The sequence below is a fragment of the Varanus komodoensis genome, unplaced genomic scaffold, assembly GCF_004798865.1.
Source record: "Varanus komodoensis strain SLA01 unplaced genomic scaffold, ASM479886v1 scaffold171, whole genome shotgun sequence".
Lineage (NCBI taxonomy): Eukaryota > Metazoa > Chordata > Lepidosauria > Squamata > Varanidae > Varanus > Varanus komodoensis.
In genome coordinates, this window is record NW_025335509.1 from 177,441 (window position 1) to 197,084 (window position 19,644).

At 43.3% G+C, this 19,644-nt stretch overlaps 2 protein-coding genes across 5 annotated transcripts in view; one reads left to right on the plus strand and one right to left on the minus strand.

Annotated features, from left to right (window-relative positions):
- LOC123021689 (protein TANC1-like) overlaps positions 1-3,227 on the plus strand; it is a 64,236-nt gene extending 61,009 nt beyond the window's left edge. For both annotated transcript variants that reach the window (XM_044426703.1, XM_044426704.1), the window contains one exon: positions 558-3,227. In XM_044426703.1, coding sequence (XP_044282638.1) covers positions 558-1,974 — 1,417 coding nt within the window. In that variant the 3' untranslated portion in view covers positions 1,975-3,227. The remainder of the gene's footprint in view (positions 1-557) is intronic.
- On the minus strand, positions 3,199-17,590 carry LOC123021691 (WD repeat, SAM and U-box domain-containing protein 1-like). Of its 3 annotated transcripts, none has more exons than XM_044426708.1 (4): positions 17,339-17,590; positions 9,056-9,196; positions 4,412-4,624; positions 3,199-3,672 (listed from the first exon to the last, which is right to left on the minus strand). In XM_044426708.1, the coding sequence occupies exons 1-3, from the start codon at positions 17,559-17,561 to the stop codon at positions 4,446-4,448; spliced, it is 543 nt and encodes a 180-aa protein (XP_044282643.1). In that variant the 5' UTR covers positions 17,562-17,590; the 3' UTR covers positions 3,199-3,672; positions 4,412-4,445. The 3 variants fall into 3 exon arrangements, 2 of the variants coding, with proteins under 2 accessions (XP_044282643.1, XP_044282642.1); XR_006414378.1 differs by lacking the exon at positions 3,199-3,672 and adding an exon at positions 7,763-7,826 and having other exon boundaries at positions 4,386-4,624; XM_044426707.1 differs by lacking the exon at positions 3,199-3,672 and having other exon boundaries at positions 4,386-4,624.
- Between the last annotated feature and the right edge of the window lie 2,054 nt (positions 17,591-19,644).

Sequence of the window (19,644 nt, forward strand, 5' to 3'; positions counted from 1 at the left end):
ATTTTTAGACAGAAGTAAAGAAACAATTTTATATGATGTGTTTATTTTGAAATAAATGTCAGTTCAGGCCAGAAAGGGAAAATAAAAATTAGTATCTAGCACTTCTATGTATTATCAGAATATTAAATGCCCTGCAACAACTCTCCTTCTCCCTTTGGCTTAGTATAGTTTGCTAAGAGAAAAGAAGGCAAATGGTGGGAGAAGGTCATGTAGGTGCAAGCTTTCACCTCTGCTAAAAATTTAGACATTGTTATGTGTAACTTCTTACCCTATTGCGATTGTGGCTGTGCAGGTGCTCGATCTCTTGGAGTGGGAGCGCAATCCTGGGCCGGGGCTTGCATTTTCATGGCAGTGGGATGCGGCATCATCTGAGCCAAGCCTCCCTGTGCCTGGTCTCCTAAGCTGTCTGAATTGTATCTTTTAAGGATCTTTGGGACCGATAGAAAGGCACACGCGATATGTAGCAACATGTAACATGCTACCACACTGGCCTGTTGGTATGTACCCGTTCAATTGTTAATGTGCCAGATTTATTTCACTCATTTTCCCTTCTTCAGGCAGTTTAACGCAGCCCTCTGTGATCTGCGAGAAGCCATAAAGTTGTGCCCTGGTAACCAAGAAATAAAGAGGTTACTAGCTCGAGTAGAAGAGGAGTGCAAGCAGCTCCAGAGAACACAGCAACAAAAGCAGCCATGTCCTCAGCCGGCACCACAGAGCAATGACTCTGACAATGAGAGGGATGCTCTTGTGCAGGATCACTTCAGCCTGGAAGAGATAGAAGAAGAAGAATTTTTGCATGAAGATGAGTCTGGTTTATGTGAGCCGAGGCCTCCGCTTTCTCAGGGTGCTTCATCTTGCAACAGAAACCCTCAAGAAGGCAGTCAGCAGAAATTTAGATCTGTATCCCCCCCAAACAGAGCAGGCAGTAGATATCTGCGAGAGCCTGGTTTAACCATGCAACCTACAAAACAAGCCCAGATCGTAAAAACAAACCAGCATCTGAATTCTGTCCAGTCAGGGCCAAGAACTGGATCTGTTCAGTCTGGCACAAAGACTCAGCCCCTTCAGTATCTTCCTCCGAGCCCTGTGCCCTCCAGACACCCAATGAACCCAAGCAACAACAAAGGCCAACATTTGGATGGGGCAGGCACACTCTCAGCAAGCATTACTGTAGGCAGTAGCTCTGCATTATTCAGCGAAAGACTGACTACTATCCAGGCTCCCTACTTGCAACACAGTGAAAGGGGATCTTCTCACGCTTTTATGAGTAAGTCCAAAACACATGAGAGGCTAGCTGTTCACACGCCTCCAACCATGGAAAAAACAAGCCCATCTCTTTCTCAAGGCACTGGTGAATTAAGGCAGCAAAGTTCTCTCTGTTCTGGCCCACTTTCTGCCAGCATGGTGCCGTCCAGTTCCACAAGCAGCTTGTCTTCAAGCAGTAGCTTCTCTGAGTCTGTAAAGGGACAAGGTCCAGACATGCGACTGAAGGAAACCAAGACTAGCCAAAATCAGAGTGGATCAGCAGAACACCGGCCTCGCAATACTCCCTTCATGGGGATTATGGATAAAACTGTACGGTTCCAGCAGCAGCAGATAAACCCATCAAATCGCAGTTGGCACGGCCAAGCTACAGAAGGATTTCTCAAAAGTGCTGGGGCAGCTCTGTCCTTGAATTCTGAGCAGTTCTCTGCCAAACAGTCAAACATCTCTGGCACGCAGGGTGCAACTTGCTCTTCTTCTTCCCTTGTGATGCCGGGAGAGAGTATCCAGAATGGAACTCAGTCTAAGGAACTTGAAGAATTAAAGTGCCAAGCATCTGCTAGCCCACAAGACAGCAGGTTAGCTAAGCCAGTGGCTCATTTGTATCAGGAAGTTCTCTCTAAACAACATTCTCAGCTTAGCAAAGACATCCATTCAAGTCACATCACTTCTACAAAGCCAAAGCGATCTTTTGTAGAATCAAATGTGTGATTAATACTAGCTGTTTTATCAAAAGCTACTAATAGGGATGAACCATGTTTCCTTGGTTATAAAACTTAGTGCATAGAGATATATAAGTTAGTGATATTAATCTCTAGGGAGTATATAACAAAGACCTGATCCATCTTGCCACTTTCCAAACATTAATCAGGCTGTCCAGGATGACCACTAGTATTAATCAAGAGATGGATGGCCACTACTTAGTTATTTGCTGATGCAGTGGAAGCATTCCATCATTCATGTTAAGCTTTGGAAGAGAAGATTTAAATAGGTGTGCCTGATTTGAAAAAGGTAAACAAGGCTGTATTCCTGTGCACACTTACTTGGGAGTAAATCCCACTGAACACAGTGACTTCTGAGTAAACATATATTGGATTGCACTGTAAATTTACTTTGTACAGCCATGTATATTATTGTTTAAAATGTATTAATTCAAGCAAGATTTTTGGTGGGAACCACAGAACATCTAGCTCTGTCCATGAATGTTTTCTTATCGGGAAGATTTCGTACTACTCTTCCGAGTTAATAACGATGCAGGTGTAATTTCAGGAAATCCATCACCTTTGTGCAAATTGTTTGAGTAGCCATCATGTGACTGAGGTTGGCTTTAACTATTGCAAGGCAGGGAGAAAATTACACAGGACTTTGCATGCATTTTGTTCAACATCCTGGTTAATTGCACTGAGTAATATTATGACATGTTAACATCATATAAACAGCACTTTACATAGTTTATCTAAACACCTCTTGAGGTGCAAAGTCAGTACAGGATGGAGAAGAAAGCAGAGGAATGTTAGTCTTGCTAGTGTTTTCACAGAACCCCAGTGAACAACTGAAGGACAAGTAGGGTAATTTGCTTTTCTAGGAACATCTGATACTTCCCCAGTTTTTCAGTTGGGAAATGCTTTTTTAAACGACAAGGAGGTTTTTGCGATGGCTAGTTTGGGAGGACATTCCTGTACATAATAAAGGTTGGGGTTGTCATATAAGCTGGAGTATTCTGTTGCCCTTTAACCATTATTCCCATGTGTACAATATGTGTGTACATTATAACAGCATTCTCGCACGATTTTTAAAAAAAATCCATAAAGGATTTTCAATTTTGAAAGGAATTGTTATTCTCTTGCTTATTTATTGTTTATCTTGGTATTTGTACAATCTTATTTTATTCTCTCGTTCTGTAGATCTATTTTTTGCACAGCTACTGTATTTTTCCCATATGAAATAAAAAGATTATTAATATAGTTTCTTTTTGAGTGCTATACATTTTGTACTGATACAACTCTTGAAAAGGTAAATCCAATGCAACTTTATAGTCCGAGTTAGTTCAAAATGAGGGCTATACAAACCTTCCTGTTTGTACAAAATACTGTTTGAGCTCAAGTGAGCAAATTCATGACATACATCTGGTACGTCATTCGCTATTTAATGATCAGCTCCTTGGTTTGCTAGTTGCTTTGACTTCCCTTGGTTGTTAGAATTGCTCTGAATTGCTTGTTGCATCTTCCATCCATGCATCATTAAGCCCCCACAGTGGCATGAAATAGTATTGGTGATGATGTGTTCATTTAATTTAATCTCTCCACATAGTGTAGTGTAGAAGTGTGTCATTTAGTTCCTTGACCATGCTCTGTCAAATATTGATTCACCACCTAATCTCTCTCACTAATGTCAAATCAGTAAGTAGCCCTGTGGAACAAATGTAACAAAGAAGCACGTCAGTGGGCTCCTAGCCAGAGGAATCCTGAGATTCACTGCTCACTGGTATCCCCTACCACATAGAATCAAAGAGTGCATGCTCAGGAGTAAATCTCACTGAGGTCACTGAGATAGTATTGTGGCTATAGCATTGCAGCCTGAATTCGATAAATGAAAGTCCTACTTGGCTCAATATGCCTAATTGTAAAGGATGTGAACATCCTCTCTCTTGTCCTCAAAATTTCACTGTTAAAGCATACATGTTTTTCCAATAATGACTAACTTGCACAAGTCTCTATGGAAGGCAATCTTTAAAAAAAAAAAAAAAAACCTTCCACAATTCCCCATTAGGTATGCAAATGTCAAGGTACTTAATTGTTCAATGCAATGCAAACATGAGTGAACTTTCCATTGGTACTAAGCATGATCCAGCATTTCTTAAGTTCTTACAAATGACTGAGGCATAGTGCAGTCCTGTGCATGTCTGTTGTTCACAGAAGCAAGCCTTGGCAATTTCGATGGTAATACATAGGTTGCAGCCTTCAGATGATTCAGTAAAACTCAGACATGAGTTTAACAAATATAGCAATTACGTAAGTATATTGATATCTGAATTTTTTAAAATTCAAATTCAAAGGTACTTAAAATTATACAGTTCTCACCATGTACACAGTGCTAACGTAAGTAAAAGAAAGGTACTAGCACCAAGTTCATAACTGAATTTATTTACCTACTTCAACTTCTTTGCTATTTGAAAAAAATATTTAGGATGATAGCTGCTCATTGTATTTTGGGTGAGTTTCTAACCAGCGATTGATAGCCATTTTCAGACTTCTGTTTGGGATAAGTACAAGTTTCTGAAGAGGGAGATTTGTCATGGGACTGGAATGCCTTTTCTTAACGATCCAATTTTCCATTGCTTGCTTCTCATAGGAATAGCCATCTAAAGAGAGAATTACAAACTTCACTGAATGCAGGGATATCAGCTCAATTTTTTGTACTACCACACTTTTAAGACACTGCATTATTAAAAAAATATCTGAACAGTACACCACATTGCAGCAATGTCTTAGTGTACAGCACTTTAAAATAATGAAGAACAAAATGACATGCATCAAGTTTACTTCCATTCAGACAGGAAAAGTCTTAACAGGCTGACTCAATGCAGCAACCTATTAGACCTCCAAACAGAAAACATTATAGTTCGGGAAGAAACCATTTTTGAGTCCAATAATAGCACTCATTCACCCTGAAAAAGCTAGAAATTTTGACTAGGTTGTTCCATGACAAGTAACTAGTTCAAACAAAGAACTAGTACTATGCATGGAAGGTAAACCCTCGGGATCTGGGATTGTTTTTGTTAGTGCTTTTTAGGGGGTGGGTGCATTGATGGTCCAAAAGCTACAGCATGTATTTGACAGATGGTAAGATCACCACAGTTTCTCTCGGTGCTAGCAAATCAGTAAAAACCCCTGTAGAAGACATATACATAAACAGTTTAATAGTATTTTAATAATGGTACTATTTTCCTTCTTTAAATGCACTTTTCTATAGGGGAAAAACATAAAATGATATGTAGATAGTTTAGAAGGAATATACATATGCTTTAGATGCCAAAGTCAAGATGCTGTTTCTTCAGTTAAAAGAATCTTACACAATGGAGCTAGGTATCATTGGTGCAAGCTGCAATAGTATCATCCTGGAACAATATACTCAGTGACTTTATGCTGTATAAAACAGCTACTTCTAACATGGTGCAGAATAAACATTTATTTTGATTCACATATGTATGCCTATGCTCTCTTTCCAGGGTTACTTCACACTTTAGAAGCAAGCCTGAGTTTGCTCACATGTATGCATCCAGCAGGGAGCTATGGCCAATCAGAGCTCTATACCATATCGAAGCCACACTGTAAAAGTAATGCGGAGAGGGCCCCAACTCCTCTTATCAATGTGTCCCTCTATTGTCTCTATTGCTGGACAGCAAGTGCCTCAGACTAGGGACAGATTATTTGCATATGGTACTCTGCAACACTGTAGACATGCTGTAGAAATATACATTTGAAGATATTTATTTATTTATTTATTTAAACATTTTTATGCCGCCCCATTCGCCAAAGCCTCGGGGCGGCTTATAACAATTAGTTAAATAATTATAATTAAAAATATAAACATTAAAATAAAATACATACAATATAAAATAAGCCGCCCTGGCCAGATAAAATTCAATAATAGTAACAGTTAAAATGCTGCTTAAATAAAAAGGTCTTCACCTGGCGCCGAACACCAAATAACGACGGCGCCAGGCGGACCTCTCTGGGGAGCGCATTCCATAGATTGGGCGCCACCACAGAGAAAGCCCTCCTCCGAGTACCCACCCTCCTGATTTCTTTCACGGAGGGTTCCCGGAGAAGGGCCTCTCCTGCCGATCTCAGGGGGCGGCTGGGCATATATGGATGTAAGCGCTCCTTCAGGTAACCATAGATAGATCGATAACTAGGCAACAAATATTCCCTGAACCTTAGCTTACAACTGCATTTATCATAACAATATAATTATTTTTCTCAGGTGGAAAAAAATAATTTCTATGAAATTTAAAGTCATAGACTCAGAAGGTGATAGACAGCAGTGGTGGATAAATACACCCACCCACACCTTTCCCAAGCAGTTATTTAATGAATGCTAGGATTCTCAGTGTGCCTATTATTTAAATATTAATATTATAAAATTAGTTTCTAAAAGTTCATCACAAAGCTATCAAGGGGCAGAGCAGAGCTGCTATGCAAGGGCCCTTCTGTCCATTGCTTTTCATGTATAAAACAGGTGAATAGGTAGAAAATAGCAATGGACAAGCTGCATTTTAACAACTGTCAGAACAGCTTAAAAGAAAAATATTTGCGTTGCAAGTTTTTGTAAAAACCACTGCTTGCTTCTGCTTAAATCACATACACTTTGTACAGAAGCATGAAAATACTTCTTCAGTGATTTACAAAGCCCTTGACAATCACATGTTTGCCTTCACTATCTTCCTTTTGAAATAAGATGAAGAAATTAATCTCAGCAGCATGCACCCAAAGGTGTCTTCACTTTAGCAGAAAGGGCTTTTGCTCAAGCTAAGTAGCACACCAGATTCTCTGAGCTGTCCTCCTACTCCAGCTGCTCCAGAGTTGTAGGATCCTGAATCAGTTTGAGTAAACGAGCAACACCAACTCAGGACCTGAATGCCTAGCTGTCAGTGAATCAGTTTTTCCACACTTTGCCAGCTTTGCTTCCTTCTGTTTCTGTCCTCCTTGATACCTTCTCTTCTGTCTGGCAGGTCCCTTGAAATAATAAGTGTCTGATGATCTTGTCATACAACTTGGGCAGGGCAGTATCTTGGTGGCAGGGCATGTGCTTTACATGGCAGCTACCTCTTACCAGCCTTGCAATGTCAGGCTGCAAATACTCCTGTTTAAAATGAAAGCATGCTGCTGCTGGTCCATGAACGATACAGAGCTAATGGAACAATGGCAGAACTCGAGGAAGTTTCAAGGTATTACATTATCTTTTATGGCTTGTATGTGAGGAAAGTAATTGGGGAGTTAATAAATTACTTGGAATTCTGCAAACGACAACTGTTGCCATGTGTGATAGGCAGACTGAAGGACTTGCCTTAATAATACTTGTAGAGGCTTTCTTATTATTATTAATTATATTTCTATACCACCCATAGCCGAAGCTCTCTGGGTGGTTCACAACATTGAAGTCCCCCATCCAGATTCCAACCAGGCCTGACCCTGCTTAGCTTCCAAGATGAGGCGTGATCAGGCCCTTCAGGCTACAGACTGGCACAACATAATAAAGTTGTCTATGATAGCGTTCTGTGTTCTATTTTCAGTGGAAATTATTACTGAAAACATTTCTTAGCTGATCTTAAGTCAGAGTTTATAAGAAATAAAGGAAACACATTAAGGAACGCAAAGCAGCAGCATTCCAGCACAGGACAAAAATTGAGCAATCTAAGGAGGTATTTTCCTAGTGGGGAAATTCTAAAGGCCAATTCCAACAAGAGGCCTTATCACTGGTCACCGCCTGCATTTACCTCAGACGACAGGATTGGTGCCAAATGTTGAGGCCCTTCTTCAAACTCTACTAGCAGGAAAATCCTAAGGGCAAGAGGTGAAATAAAGTGATGCAGCCATGTCCAAGCCTTGCCAGGTCGCGCAAGCCAGAACAGGAGTGCTCATAACTGTGGCCCTGTGGCTCTCGCAATTCCACAGTGAAATCAGGGCTGCAACAGATGCTCCAATCAGAGCATTCAAAGATCTCCCAAAGCATTCAAAATCCAGCGGATTCCATCTGTCTCCAGGTGTGGACCATCTCAGCTCCTTGTGTTATTTCAATTTAATGTGTTTTACATTGTTTTCATGAATCCTGTGGGTAAATATCTGCACAATGTGCCTTCTTCAATGTAGGCTTCAGTCCTGATAACTGGGTATAGAATACATGCAAAATTGCCCAACACTCCCACCTGTATTACAAGATTGATGGAGAGGTGCGGTATTAGCCAAACTGGGTAGCACCAATGGAGACTTTGTATTTCGGTGTGGAGCAGTGTTCCTAAAGCAGCACTGGGAACTTCAGTGGTACCTCGGCTCACAAACGTCTCAGTTCACAACCAAATCAGGTCACAAACAGAAATGTCTGAAAAATTTTGCCTCGGGTCGTGAACTCTGCAAGTAACGATTGCAATTGCACCTGCCTCCCCCCCCCCCGAGCACACCCACAATCACACCCGCCTCCCTCCCCAGTGTGCCCGCGATTGCCTCACCCCAGCCCCCACAATCGCACCCACCTCCCCCCAGCCCGCCAGCGTTCGCGCCTGCCTCTCCTCCAAGCAGGCCCACGATCGCGCCTGCCTCCCCACTTAATGCACCAGCAATCACACCCGTCTCCCCCCCGAGTGCGTCTGCCTCTCCCCTGAGTGCGCCCGCGATCATGCCTGTCTCCCCCCCTCAGCGCACCAGCTTCAAATTTTTGTGATTTAAAAAAAAAATAGTTACAGAATGGAATAACCTTATTTACATTGAACCTTATGGGGAAATTTGACTTGGCTCATGACCAATTTGAGTCATGACCAGAGTCCTGGAACGGATTAAGTTCATGAGCCAAGGTACCACTGTACATCCTCAAGCTTGGGCATCCAGTACAGGATGCCTTCACACAAAGCCTTGCCGTATGTAGGCAGGGCTTGATTGTACAACAGAAGATGAAGACAGACCCTTGCTGCTTCTAGCAAAGGTGTCAATCAACTGAATGCTAGGCCTATGCACAGATTTTCTATTACATTTACAGAATAAAAATACAACTAGTATGTATTTTTATGCACACCTACCTGCTGCAATGACTGGCTCCTTCATAAGCTCCCTTGTTATGGGGCACAGAAATTCATCAGGGATACCGACACAGGCAGAGTTCATTTCAGTCCTCAGCTCACTGATTTTTCGCAACACTTTACTGCGGAGACCTAAGGATTCTAGAAAGGAATACACATATTGTCCACGTTAATATAAGCACCAAGACATCTAAAGTTAAAGATAAATGTTCAGTCTGTGGCACAGACTGTTGTTTAGAATTCAGATAGCATTCTTGCCCGTGAAGCTTGAATTAGTTCCCAAATTACTTCAGTGACCTGCAACTATATTGGCTGATACCTGATTGTTCAAAGGCAGACTAAACACAAAAGAGGACTGGTCATGACCAATGTTTATGGAGCACCTGAGAGCCTGGTGATGTTTCAGAAACAGTTGTAACTGGGGGTGGCGGCAATGCCCGCAGCCAGTGTGGCTATATTAGCCTTTCTTAATCCTATTGTGTAATGGCCATGACTATGAGTGAATGCAAAATCCTGTACTTTGCTTTGCTGTCCTAATTTCACTGTTGTTCATCTTACATGGCAATTAGTTTGGAAAATAAGCTAGTTCTATTTGCATGGTAATAAAGTCATCTTTCTAAGAGGTGTCAAAAACAATCAAACAGGCTAATGAAATGCCACCTGCTGGTCACCCTCTCTTCAATTAAATGCTTCTGGGAGAAGAGAAAACTAACGTAAGAGGACAGAAACAAAGCAATTCCCAGAAAGCAATGACAGAAGAGTGTGTGTTCTGCGCTTGCAAACTTTATTTCATTTTTATACCCTCCTATAGCTGAAGTTCTCTGGAAGGTTAACAAAAGTTAAAAATACACAAACAAGAAAGAGAAAAAAACCATATGACAATAAAACGACAGCATTTGCAACCAAACTAAGACAGAGGTATACTAGCAGTATAGGATAAAATATAATATTAAAACTAAAGTTAAAAAGTTAACTGTTAAAATATTGGGAAAATAAAAAGGTTTTACCCAGCACTGAAAAGAATAGAGAGTAGGCACCAGGAACACCTCTTTGGGGAGCTCATTCCATAGCCAAGGTGCCACAGCCAAAAAAGGCCCTTTCCCCTGGTAGCCACTCTATTTATTTACTTTGGAAAGGGTTTCTAAAGAACCTCCAAAGATGACCTACGGTCCAGGGCACCTATAGAACAAGGTGTTCCTTCAGGTAACCTGACACTAAGCTGGTTTGGATTTTGAATGTTAATACTAGCACTTTGAATTGGACCCAGACTTCAACTGGCAGCCAGAGCAGCTGGAAGGGGATTGGGTAATATGTTCTCGCAAGCCAGTTCCCATTTACAATCTTGCTGCCCTCTTTTGGATCAGTTGAAGTCTCCAGATCATTTTCAAAGGCACCCCACATAAACCTAATGAGAGGTTACTAGAACATGGATTACTGGAGCTAGGCTCTGTCTGTCCAAATAGGGTTATAGGTTGTGTATCAGCTTAAGCTGATAAAAGGTGCTCCATACCATGAGTTCACTAGTGTTTCAAGTGCCAGTTCTGGATCCAGGAGCACCCCCAAACTACAAACCTGGTCCTTTAGGGAGAGTGCAACCTCATCCAGAATAGGTTGAATACCGCCCAACTGGACAGACGAACCACCCACTAACAGCACTGCCATGGCGTTGAAGAATAATCTTCCAGCACCATGTTTGGGAATTGGCTGGTCAAGCAGGAGCAGAGCCACTGCAATGCCATACCTCCTACTCATAGCCCAGTCAGTCTATCTGCAAGGTTACCAAGGTCAATGGTATTGAAAGCTGCTGAGCAGTCCAGGCAAATCAACAGAATTGCAATGCCCTTGTCTTTCTCCTGGCAAAGGTCATCCCACAGGATGACCAAGCCTGTTTCAGTTCTAAAATCAGTCCTGATTGAAATGGAGCTAGATAATCTGTTTCATTCAAGAGTGTCTGGAGCTGTTCAGCCACCACCTGCTCAAGCATTCCGTTCCTTGCCCAGGAATGGAATGCTGGCCACATGCCTATAGTTGTTAACTATAGGATAGGTTTTTCCAGGAGTAGCTTAATTCCAACCTTTCTAAGGAGACTGGCACCACTCCCTCTCTCAAGGAAGCATGTACAGGCTCCTGGGCCAAGCTACAAATCCCTTCCTTAATTCTTGTAATAAGCCATGACAAGCAAGGGTCAAGCACACAGGTCAGACTTGATCAAGCACCTTGTCCACATCCTCAGGCTTCAGTTACTGAAGCTCAAAGTCTAAACCTCAATAGGAAGGGATCTCACCATGACAAGGGAATTGATGTTAAACCGCTGCACTCCAATATCACTATCCTCCTGCCCAGTAAAGAAAAGCCGATCAGGAGTGTCCTTTCACATGTGTTAGGCTTATAACATGTTAAGACAGCCATGGTTGTCATGGCAGCCCCAGATAAAGCATTCCTGGCATGGAGGTCGAGATCCTCCAGAACCATCATACTGGGGATCCTCAACACCAGATTCAAGACCACCTCCATTACCTCAAGCAGGGAACCTGATGGGCAGTGGGGTGGGCAGTCCACCAGCAGAATCCCTAATCTGTTTCAAGCACCCAGCACAAGATACAAGAGCTCAAGACCTGTCCCGAGGAGGAGATTGTATTCCTATAGGCCATGGCCTCCCCGCTTCCCCAGCCCTCAAGTTGATGCTGGTGCTGTATGGAATGCCCAGGAGCCACAGCTGAAAGGGTGACCCTTCCCAGATTACCCACCCAGGTCTCAGTGATACAAGCCAGGTCAGCCCCTTCATCCATAGTCAAGTCATGAATGAGGGAGGTCTTCTTATTTTGGGCTGACCTGCCATTCAGCAGCAGCACCAGAGCTGAGGGCAAGGTGGTAAGGCTTCCAGGAATCATCCGGTAGGTGGAAGAACCAGAAGAGGGGATAGCTGTGAGGTATCTAGCCCTCTTCCTTGGCTGGTTTGTTAATCCCCCACTGCCATACCGCACCCTACCTGTGACCCTGGTAATTGGGGTACCCGTTGATCCCCAAAACTACACAGAAGCATAATTAAAATGAGTATGACAAAAGCACGAAAAAAAACAAGCTGCTCCAGCTCTATGGCAGTCGATTGCAACTACTGTGCAACTCTTCTCTTCCCCTGCCAAAGCCCAGCACCCAAACAGTCACCAAACAGGCACTGTTCAGCCGCTGCCCAAGGCGACTGCCTTGGCCTTCACTCCTCAGTGAAGTAGTTGCTTGTGGTAGGGCCCCACCATGAGCACGGCTGCTGCCTCTCCAGTGAGAGCAGACAGCCACTTCACCAGGCAAAAGGATCCTTAAATCCAGTTCATTTTGAAAAAGGATAGTAACAGCCCTATCCCAGAGGGTCAGGCACATTTTAAGTTCATTGATTTCTATAAGCTTACACATGTATTCCATTGTCCAAGCTGTGAAAGAAGACAACGAGAAGTACAAGCATGCACACAAGCAAAGTCATGCTCTGGCTAGGCTCTGACATTCAAATACTGACACATGCTATTAGCACAGAATGATATTCAATTTTCTGAAGTATGAAATATTTTAAATGTTTTGTATCCCAAACTTCAAATAAGAAATTGTGCAGCATGAAACCTTGCCAGCATTTAGCAGAGGATAATCTCAGTGAGGTTTGTACAAGTTCCCTTGGACTTCATCTTAAGGCTGCTCTAAACTACAGACTTCTTTAGCACTTACTATAACACTTTTCTCTCCACATGAAGCTATTTGCTTAATACGGAGCCTGTAGAATAGTTCTGGAAGGGTTCAAAGCATGCTCATGACTTTGTGACATTCCAGTTGGTTCTAATACAAACATCAGCCTAAGATGACTTTCAAGCTGTTGTATGTATCCCACCTGATGGCTACTCATTTTTTTAATCTGTAACTTTACACACAGTAACTACTAGAAGCATACTTCCTTGTCCTCTCCTTGCCACCTCTCCAGCTCTCTGATATTGCTACACAGAAGGGCTGAATTTATGTGTAGAGAGAACCTCCCCAAAGTGGCAGCTTCCATGAACAGAACCCTTCCATCCATAGAAGGCAGATGCTGGACTCAGCCCATAGATCTCAATGGATCAGCTCTCTGTCATTGGTTTGTGTCATGAAGTCATCTCCTATGAATGTGTACCCTCCAAATTGTCCTGCCCTTAACAGTCCTACTCAGTTCCTGCAAACGTAAGGCTGTGGCTTCCTTTCAGAATTGATCCATCTCTCATCTGGTTTTCTTCTTCTGCCTTTGATTTTTCCTAGCATTATTATCTTCTTTAGCTTTTTCATGATATGCCCAAGTAAAAACAGTTTCAGTTTTGTCATTTTTGTTTCCAGGTAAAGTTGTGGCTTGATTTGATCTGTTCTGCTTCTTTCTGGTGGTCTGTGGTACTTGCAAAGCTCTCCTCCAGCACCATGTTTTAAATGCATTTTTTTTTCTTTTAGCATTTTTCACTGTCAACTTTCACACCCAAAGTGATCAGGCATACAACAGTCTGGATGATCTCAGCCTTGGTCCCCAGTGAGGCATCCTTACACTGGATACTCTTCTCTAGTTCCTTCACTGCTGCCTTTCCAAGTCTCAATGCTTCTTGGCTGCAGTCTCTGTTTGAATTGATGACTGAGCCGGTATATGTGAAATCCTTCACAACTTTCAATTATGCAGTCTATTTGATTTCTATACTGGCCATCTGTTGATGTCTATGTGTACAGTCATCTGATCGGTTGCCTGAAATATGTATCAGCAATAAAGAGATTGTTGGCTTCACAGAATCCTTTTCGTCACCTTTCCTCATGGTGTTTGTGCAAATAGATTTGGACTCTGTGCATGGAGCCTGTTGTTGGAAAGATTGTGCAGCTAAGAGAGTTTCGACAGAATTGTCCACTCAAGAGGCTCTGGAACCATGCCACGGCTCAAATCCATCTCTGCCTTGATATTGGAGGGAGAGATTTGAAATATGCCACCAATCTAACCCCCTTCCAAGCTCTGGCTCCAAGCCAACCAGCCACTCCATTGCTGGCACATTTCCACACCAAACCATTTGGGACCAACCACTGAAGTGACTGTTCCCATCTCGGATTGGATCTGCCTATTTGATCGCAGCAGCCTACTGTAGGTTCTATATCCTGGGTGCGGGGGGAGAGGTACCATCACCACAGCCTCGCCTACAACCTGCCTATTGGCCCAAACTCTACAGGAGGCAGGAGCAATTCTTCATGCCACCAACTTTCCAGAAAACACCACCTCTGCCTCCACACCCCCAGCACTGATTTCTCAACCCATCCAACTTCAAGGGATCCGCAGAGCCTCCAGTGCTATGCCACCATGCTGATCCAGCCCTCCTTCGCTACAAGTCATTTTTCTGAACATATACAGCCAAAGAGTGTTAGACCCTCTTACTGATGCCGTGCAGAGGGAGGAATTGAAGCCACTGCCAGTCCCTTCCTCTAAACTCCACTATAGCTCATCCAGCAATCCTGGGAGGCTCTGTCCACAATGGCACCAATGCCCAAATGGCTGGAAAGCATTTACAAGTTGTCAGAGAAGGATGTGGCCTTCCTTTTTCAACACCCCAAACTGAATTCTATCAGAAAGCCATGTTGAGGACACTCCATGACGTATGATGCGGGACACTTTGGGGAGGCACATCTGAGCTATCTCAGCCTTGAGACTCAAGGTGGCCAACTACCAGGCTACCATGCAAGGTTCCAGCCTTTCCTGTAGGAGAAGCTAGGAGCTCTGTGTGACCACTTACCGGAGCAGCAAACTCACAAGCATTTTCTAGGCTGAGGCAGTACATCTCTCCAGAACGCAAATTAACATTGCAAGGCACCAATGTAAGCATGGCACAGAGGCTATGATAAGAGCAGTAGCACTGTGGAGGCACGCTTGTCTACACTCGCCTGATCTCTCTTAGGGGTTCACTCCCATATCAAACTCCCGGCATTTGATAGGGAAAGGATCTTGGATGCAAGGATGAACAAGTAGATAGATTTGACCTGAACACCATGAGAAAGATGAGGATCTACCAGCCTCCCCCTCCTTAAGACCACATAAATGGCTTTGGCCCAGTTCATTTGATGGCCCAGCCTTGAGTCCCAGTAGACAGACCTTCACTAATGGAAGAAGCTTAACATTTGCTCTGCTATCAAGGCAGAAAGACAGTCCCAGTCAAAACTGACAAGGACAAAGGCACCCCAACTGTGGACTATCTCCCTGGGCTAGCCCCTTTTATTCTTCAATTTGTGTGAGGACCATTTGTCTCTCTTCCTGCTTGCCAGGAAGCAATAACCTTGGGTATCTCAGTTCTGTCTACTGTGGACAGAGATTACAGGATCAGGTCAGACACTCTCATACCCCTTGGCACCATAAGAACTATGGTTCCATCAGCAACCTTGCTTGCGGAAATAGTCTCTCTGCTAGCCAAGAAGGCCACAGAACAGTCGATGTCCCCCAATCTCACCTGCGCTTTTTTCCCGTTATTTCATGGTACTGAAGTGAAATGGAAGGGTCTGACCATTCTTGTACCTGAGAGGTCTTAATTCTTTCATTCTATTGAAGAAGTTCTGGAGAGTGACGTTGCAGGGCAACCTGACACAACTTCAACAAGGAGACTGGTTCACAGCAGTAGATCTGAAGGGTGCTTATTTCCACGTAGCAACAGTATGCTCTCCCATGCAACCCCTTCACTTCTAGGTCAGAAGAGAGACCTTCCGGTTTTCAGTTTTGCCTACTGGGCTTCCTACTGCCCCAAGAGTTTTTACAAGATACAAGGCTGCTACATCCATTTATGCCTCCAGAAAGTCCAGGAAAGGACTACAATGAGGTATAGGTATACCTATACCTGGACAACTGGCTTCTGGTGGCATTTTAGTGGAAGGCTGAATCTGTGTTTGAATGTTAAAAAATCTGTTCTCTCCTTTTCCTAGTCTCATCTTCTAGCGCTATTTCTTGTTTCATTTTAGGAGATACCAGGTAAGAATATTAAGAAGTGGTTTATCGTTGCCTTCTTCTGAGCATTACTAGCCAGAGCGAGCTTAAGCTTTCCTGTCATTATCTATGAAAGGTCCTCTGCCAGTGTCAGCTTCAACTGCCACTGCTGCCCAGAAGCTTCCCTTCAGGAGTTTCTCTGCCTACACTACCACCAGAGATACTGATTCTCTTCTATTGATGTGACCATCCCTGCTGAAGAGGGTGGATGCAACTTAGTCTGATGTCTTGGTTTGGACCATTCTGCCTTGGCTGACTCTGGAAACTGGCCTAGTGAGAGAGAAATCTGGTTTCCTGGAGGCACTGCTCTTGGCCTCTCTGCCACTCTCAGAAGTTGCCATTGATTTATGCATCCATGACTGGGGGAGGGGGTACTCTAAATATGACTAAATCTAGATCCAGGTTGAAAATCAAGTAACAATTACCAGACTAAGGAAACATGTAACTCATCACATTATTGATACTGCACCAAAAGGCAGACTGCAGAGCTTCATTATCATACAGATTTCCTTTCACTCTAGCTGGATAAACTAGATTTCCTTTCACTCTAGCTGGATGAATTCTGAAGAACTCAGAAGGCTTTTCCCTAATATATGACATTTTAGTTGCTCTAATAAAGGTATTGTCCTACTTGGATTTTTTTCTTATGGTTCAATATGGCTACCTCCACTGCTTTTTAAAAATCCCTTGATAATGGGAACTTTGTCATATGGCTGTCTTAAGAAACAGGAAAAAACCAAATGGAAGAATCTTGCAACCATAATATTCAAAGTAAATCAGAATACAGTCAGTCCCCAAATTATGAATGTCTGAGTTATGAACAACCTGTACTTAAGAACTGCCATAAATCCTATTAGTTTTTAAAAATTACTGCAGAAAATCATCATCACCATAGAGAGGGAGGAAGCAAGAGGGTAGAGAGGGAGAAATCCAAAGAATGCCTTCCTGCCCCATTCATCGAGAGAGGGAAAACTTGCCAGCATTTCCTTGCTGCAAAAAGGCGGCACTGGTGAGTTCAGGCGTGTGTGTGGGGTGGGGGCGGGGTAGAGATGTTCATTATCTTCCCACTTTCATATGCAAAGTGGACTACAGGGGTCCTGTATCTCTAGCTGCCATGAATGAGGAGGGCTGACTATGCATAATCTGACTTGCATACAAATTTGACCTAAAGACACATTTCTGTTTTCTCAGGAACGGAACTTGTTCGTAACCTGGGCATTGCCTGTACATACTGCAAACAAGTGTAAAGAAATTGTGAAGGTTTTTGTCATTGTTAACAGCCTTACCAATTTTTAAATCATCTGCCAAGCTCTCTTTTGTAAGACTCAGCAGTTCTTTACCATCAATGTTGTTCCTTTTGAAAATGTCAACTAGGTCTTGTAAATTGTGTGTGCACAACCAAACTGAAACTTCTTCTTCAGACCAGTTATCAACAGGCGTCTTTGGTTCCTCTGTCAGTGTGCCTCCTGAGAGAAGATGAACAGGAAATTTTGCATACATGAAGTACATATTTTAGATGAAACTGCCAAAATATTACACAGACTTTGAAAACTGCTCTGAAAAAAATCCCTGTGATTCCATCTTTTTTGTGTCAGACTTTAGAAACTGCTTCATAATGGGAATTTCCTCTGCATACTCTGCATTTACAAGAAAGCAAATAGTGCTTTAATCATTATCTATTATTAATGGATCCAACCAAGATTTGTGCTTAACACAGCTCTGCTTGTGCTGGAAGAAGGGGAAAGGGCAGCAATTTTTGTTGATTCCTATAAAAGGCTGTTCCAGAAGGCTGTGGAAAAGTTAACAGTAGCATCAGAGCTAGTACATACTGGGGCTACAGGAGGACCTGGTGAAACTTGCCACCCTGATCCTTTTTCTAACAAAGAACCTCTATTGCAGTGATGGCGAACCTTTTAGAGACCAAGTGCCCAAACTGCAACCCAAATCCCACTTATTCATCGCAAAGTGCCAACACTACAACAAAACCTGAAAACTGAGGTTTTAGTTCAGTTCAGCTCAGACATGTCTGAGCTGTGAAAGCTCAGACATGTCACGGCTAATGAGTCACGGCTCATGATGTCATCTCCTGGTGCTGCTACTCTGAGCATGCACATGGCCCCTATGTGCGCTGTTACCCGATGCTGGGGAGACTTGGCTTCTATGCCATAGGATTTGCCACCACTGCTCTATTGCATCCAATTCTTTTCACTAATGGAAGAAGCCCTCCCATGTGCAGGGGGAAACCCATGAACCTGTTCAGAGATGTGGCATGCCCATGGAGCCCAGCTTGCATTTTGACTCTGGGAGTGGCCATGTCATGCATAACTCTAAAACAGGTCATGGGTTATGAGAAGGGTTAGCTCTTGGGTTGCCTACGCGCTTGAGTTTGCACGTCACAAGAACCCAACTTGGGTTGCATTTCCAAAACAGTGGCCATACACATTCCACATGTGCTGCAACCTGTGAGTTAAATTAATAGCCCATGGCAGATTATAATATCGTGTGGACACTGTATTAGGTGGCAATCCTATGGCTCCCAGACATTGGTTGAGGGGCCATAGGATAGTGGGCATTCCCCACTCCAAGGTCAGATACAGTATTATGACCTCAGAAAGGGAAATCAGAGATCCAACTTCATCAGTCCTAACTCTTCAAAGCCATCACTGAAGGAACGACATGGGCTAGCTTCCACAGTCAGAAAAGCAATGTCAAAATGTGAGGGAAAGAGGTGCTCAAATGGGCAGGAAGGGAAAGAGACTGAAGAGGCCAGGATACAAGCTGTCTTCCCCCTCTGTAGTGCCATCACTAGACAGAAAAAAAGCCTAATGAAAAAATGCAATAACTGGAAGATGGGAAGGTGAGGTTTACCTCTGCCATTCTACTGCCCTGCCAGTTTTAGCCCACCAGGTCACTGGATACACTCAGTGCAAGATGGAAGATGCTGGAGGCTGAATGCAACCCATTCAACTGTGCCATTATATGTAAAATTTCAAACAACTAAGACAGTTATAGTAAGATACTAGATTGCTAAAAGCAGATGACATATGGATCTGATCATATGCTGCCAAATGTGTAAATTATATTTGCTGCTTCCTTGCAGAAACACTTGAGATGGTCCCACCTATATCTTTAAACCATCTTGGTACAGTGGCACTTTGGCTCACAAACTTAATCCGTTCCAGGACTCTGGTCGTGACCCAAATTGGCGTGAGCCAAGTTAAATTTCCCCATAAGATTCAATGTAAATAAGGTTAATCTGTTCTGTAACTACTTTTTTTTAATCAGAAAAATGTGAAACAAAGTGACAAAGAACAACAAAGATCACGGCCATCTCCCTCCCCCACACACACACCATGAGCACGAGCGCGGCCATCTCCCTGCCCCCCAGCACAACCAAGATGGCACCCGTCATCCCTGCACACACCTGTCATTCCGGTGCGCTGGGAGGGGGAGGAGATGGGCTAGGAGAGAGGGGAGCGATCATGGGCGCGCTCGTGCTGGTGGGGGGAGATGGCCAAGATCATGGTTGTGCTCATGCAGGCGCGATCTCGGCCATCTTCCCCCACCAGCACGATTGTGGCCATTTCCCCAC

What these genes read in the sequence shown, in the direction of transcription:
- LOC123021691 (XM_044426708.1), bottom strand. Translation starts at nt 17,561, where the DNA reads ATGTACTTCATGTATGCAAAATTTCCTGTTCATCTTCTCTCAGGAGGC. An exon ending in GGCAGATGATTTAAAAATTG is followed by an intron (nt 9,197 to 17,338) that starts GTAAGGCTGTTA and finishes ATTCCTTTCTAG; the next exon opens with AATCCTTAGGTCTCCGCAGT. An exon ending in GGAGCCAGTCATTGCAGCAG is followed by an intron (nt 4,625 to 9,055) that starts GTAGGTGTGCAT and finishes TTCTCTCTTTAG; the next exon opens with ATGGCTATTCCTATGAGAAG.